The sequence below is a fragment of the Galeopterus variegatus genome, unplaced genomic scaffold (genome assembly GCF_000696425.1).
Source record: "Galeopterus variegatus unplaced genomic scaffold, G_variegatus-3.0.2 Scaffold251, whole genome shotgun sequence".
Classification (NCBI taxonomy): Eukaryota; Metazoa; Chordata; class Mammalia; order Dermoptera; family Cynocephalidae; genus Galeopterus; species Galeopterus variegatus.
The window spans coordinates 556782-560471 of NW_007726362.1; the positions used below are offsets into that span (position 1 = coordinate 556782).

At 47.2% G+C, this 3690-nt stretch overlaps 2 protein-coding genes across 2 annotated transcripts in view; both read right to left on the reverse strand.

Annotated features, from left to right (window-relative positions):
* Nucleotides 1–1629, reverse strand: part of TAX1BP1 (Tax1 (human T-cell leukemia virus type I) binding protein 1) — a 47645-nt gene extending 46016 nt beyond the window's left edge. The window contains exons 1-2 of the mRNA XM_008566533.1: nt 1556–1629; nt 1013–1253 (exon numbers count right to left, since the gene is read on the reverse strand). Of these exons, the coding sequence (XP_008564755.1) occupies nt 1013–1253; nt 1556–1629 (315 nt within the window). The remainder of the gene's footprint in view (nt 1–1012; nt 1254–1555) is intronic.
* A 1053-nt stretch (nt 1630–2682) lies between these two features.
* Nucleotides 2683–3690, reverse strand: part of LOC103585542 — a 6560-nt gene continuing 5552 nt past the window's right edge. Inside the window, 3 exon segments of the mRNA XM_008566534.1 lie at nt 2683–2882; nt 2885–3130; nt 3133–3370. Coding sequence (XP_008564756.1) covers nt 2683–2882; nt 2885–3130; nt 3133–3370 — 684 coding nt within the window.

The following is a 3690-nucleotide window of genomic DNA, read 5'->3' on the forward strand; positions in this document are numbered from 1 at the left end:
TCCATCTCAGCCTGTAAGATCCATGCACCATGCACTAATCCCACACGCCAGGATGGCTCACTTCACAAAGACCATGAGACAGAGACCGTTGCAATCAAGCAAGAGGAATTTATTCCAGCATGCTGGAGTCACTTCGTTTTCAGGACAGAAGCAGCCCTGAGCTTTTAACACAAGCACTTTTTATACAGTTTTTCAGACGGACTTTTGTAACAGGATGAGTTGTTGGTTATCTGAGGAGCCTTTAGATTTATGGGTAGGCTTTAGCAGGCTGGTACCCCGATAAGGAACAGCGTATTCCTCAATCGTTTATCTTCCCTGGTGTCTGGCCAGGTGGCCTCTAGATAAGGAACTGGTCAGTTCCTGGAAGCGGGTGGTTCCTGGAATTTAGTGTGCCTGGGCCCGCCTGACCTCTTAGAAGCTACTTTTCTTAAAATGACATTAGTTATGTTTTCCCATTTTTAGCAAGCATTTTTACAGAAGCAAATTGCACATGTTAAAGTTATATTTTCCTTTACAATCCCCCCTTTTTCTTGTGCGTATTTCAATCATGAAATACTTGTCTCTAGTTGATTTAATTCCTGATATTGTTGTCGTAACATCATAATTTGGACAGTACTAACACATTCTCTAACAAAAGCTACTAAGCGATTTAAAATGCAGGGACCAATGGTCAGAAGTAACACTAAAATAACTAATGGTCCTAGCAGGGTAGACACGAGGGTTGTGAGCCATGGGGAGAGGTTGAACCATGATTCAAACCATCCCTGATTTTGTTCTCTTTCTTTTTTTCTTTTGGCTAAGCCTTCCCTAATTTTGGCCATGGGGTCTTTAACTATCCCTGAGTGATCAATGTAAAAACAACATTCTTGGGCCGGCCCAGTGGCTCACTCGGGAGAGTGCAGTGCTGATAACACCAAGGCCCCGGGTTCGGATCCCATATAGGGATGGCTGGTTCGCTCACTGGCTGGGCATGGTGCTGACAACACCAAGTCAAGGGTTAAGATCCCCTTACCCAACATTCTTCTTTTAGTGCAGCACAGAGTTCCCCCTGCTGAAGGAACAAGAGGTCTAGCCCCCTTCTATTTTGCAGGACCACCTCAGAAAGAGAGATGAGGGACTCTTGTAACTTAGTAATTGAATTTTCTATTTCTTTAATATCAGCATCTATGGCTGCCTGCAAACTTTGGTAATTCTGATGCTGAATAACTAGAGCTGAGGCTCCTGTAGCTGCCCCAGCTGCTCCAATCCTAAGCCTAAGAGGACAGAGAGTGTGATACTTAGGGGCTCTCTTTTAGTTCGGTAGTTTCCATTATTTTTATCCCGATATGATAATAGTTCTTTGTAGGGATGATAAACGAGTTGAGGTAGCAACTGAACCAGGACACAGAAATCCTGGGTTTCTTTCAGGACCTTTGAGCTAACGCAGGGTGTAACCCCAGTAGCGCAAGCCCACCATACCCCCAGGGGGGGACAACAGATATGTGTCACCAGACCACTCAGTCAAGTTAAGAGTCTGGTTGCACAGCTGGCTGTGTGAGGAGGGGATCTTTCTCACACATGTTCCTTGCCCTGTAACAGCTGACAGAGTGAGTTTAACCTGTCGTTGCTGCCAACGACAGTTAGAGACATCGGTTGCAGTTTTAATTTCATCTCTGAAGGCTATTCCTTCATAATATGGGGGAGCAACATCATAACAAAGCCAGCAGGAGCAGGTAGTATTGGGGTTTGTGCTATTTAGGACCTTGAAGGCTTCAGAGATTAAGTGGAATAACCCAGATTGTTTTTGAAGCCTAGGTTTAGGGGGTTCAGACATTTTCTTTGGTGCCCTGGTTTTTGACTTTTTAATGGGGACCGAGGACTCTGGTTACCCGGGGGGGGGCTGAGGTAGTCTTTAGTTTGACCATTGGAGGTCCTACTGGGGCTAAATATTTATTTGGGCCCATGGCGGTATACTGGGTTTCTACTTTGAGCTTGATGATAAACAACAGCCCATCATCATATCCTTCTTTATAGAACCTTAACCCCCATGTAAATCCTTTTTCCCATCCTATGGCTCTTTCCCCTGGATCCGTGAAGGATACTTGGAGGGGGTGACACCACCCTTTGCAGGCAGGGACCCCTTGATATCTAGAGCCCCCAAATTACCCATACCGGTGAGGGGACGAGCCCCTCGCTATTTTGTGAGTGTAATTGGCAGTTACCTTTATATAGTCCCGGGATGATGAGGGATTCCCGTATGTATCTCCTGAAGTCTCACAACTCCAGCTTTTACAGAAGTACTCTGCTTTCCCTCCACACAGGGAGCTGAGTGCTCTATCTCAGTGGGACCCAGGGCACACATAAAAGGTGAGGGCACTTAGCATACTCCTTCTGAGGTGGGTGGAGCAAACTACTTCTGCGGATATCCCAGGGCAGTCTGGTGGGCTGGGGGTGATAGGGGGTTTATGGCTATCAAAGTATTCTTCTAAATCCCAATTGGGTGGGGCTCCCAGGGCCAATTTGCACACATCGGGAAACAGATCTGGCCACCATGATCCTGAGGTGACTTTGGGTGAATTCCAGATTTTATCTCCTACTCCATTTATAACATACAAAGTTAACTTTCTAGGGGTATGTGGGCTGGACCCTTCCCGGTTCAGGGAAAAGACCTCCAGGCACAAAAGGAATAAAAGGGCCCTCATCTTATAACACCTTAGGCACCTGAACAATTTTAAGTCTCAAGGGGTGCTCCTTGGAGCTCTGGACTCTCCAGGTGGCGTCTCTCAGTCCTTGGTCCTCTGATGGTGCAGGTTTTACGTGCGAGGCGTGGATCCAAGTGGAGATCCCATCTACCTTTACAGCTGTCGGGGTTGTCAAAAGCACTAGGTAAGGTCCTTTCCAGGGGGCTCCAGGGTCTGGGAGCGATGTTGTCTCACATAGACTGTGTCTCCAACCTGGAACTGGTGAGACACTTCGGGGGTCGCAGGCTCATAGGTGGCCACCAGCTGCATCCAGACTTCCTTCTGCACTGCTTGTAGTCCTTTCAACCTGGCATATAAGTCACTGTTATTGTGGCAGGTGGGTTCAAAGGCGTTCCCCAGTAAAGTCAAGGGGGCAGGGGCACCATAGAGAATTTCAAAGGGGGTCAGTTGAACTGGGAGGGGGTGTTCCTAGCTCTAAACAGGGCCAAGGGAAGGAGCACCACCCAGTCCACACCAGTTTCCATGGTTAATTTAGTCAGGGTCCCTTTTAGAGTTCTGTTCATCCTTTCTACCTGTCCTGAACTCTGGGGTCTGTAGATACAATGTAATTTCCAATCGACCCCTAGATGTCTGGCCACTCCCTGACTTACCTTGGCTACGAAAGTGGGTCCATTGTCGGACCCGATTACCTTGGGCACCCCAAAGCGCGGGAGGATTTCTTCTAGGATTTTCTTGACTATGACGGTGGCAGTTTCCTGCTTTGTTGGGAATGCTTCTACCCATCGGGAGAAGGTGTCTATAAAAGCTAGGAGATAGTTGTAACCATATCTTCCTGGCTTGATCTCTGTAAAATCTACTTTCTAATACATCCCCGGTCTGTCTCCCCTGAGTCTCTTGCCAGGTCCCGCTGTATTTTTGCAGACATTTACTTTTTGACAAGGTACACAGCTTTAAACTATCTGCTCTGCTAATTGTTTTAGCCCTATGATATGCTATTTTGTCCTCAGGG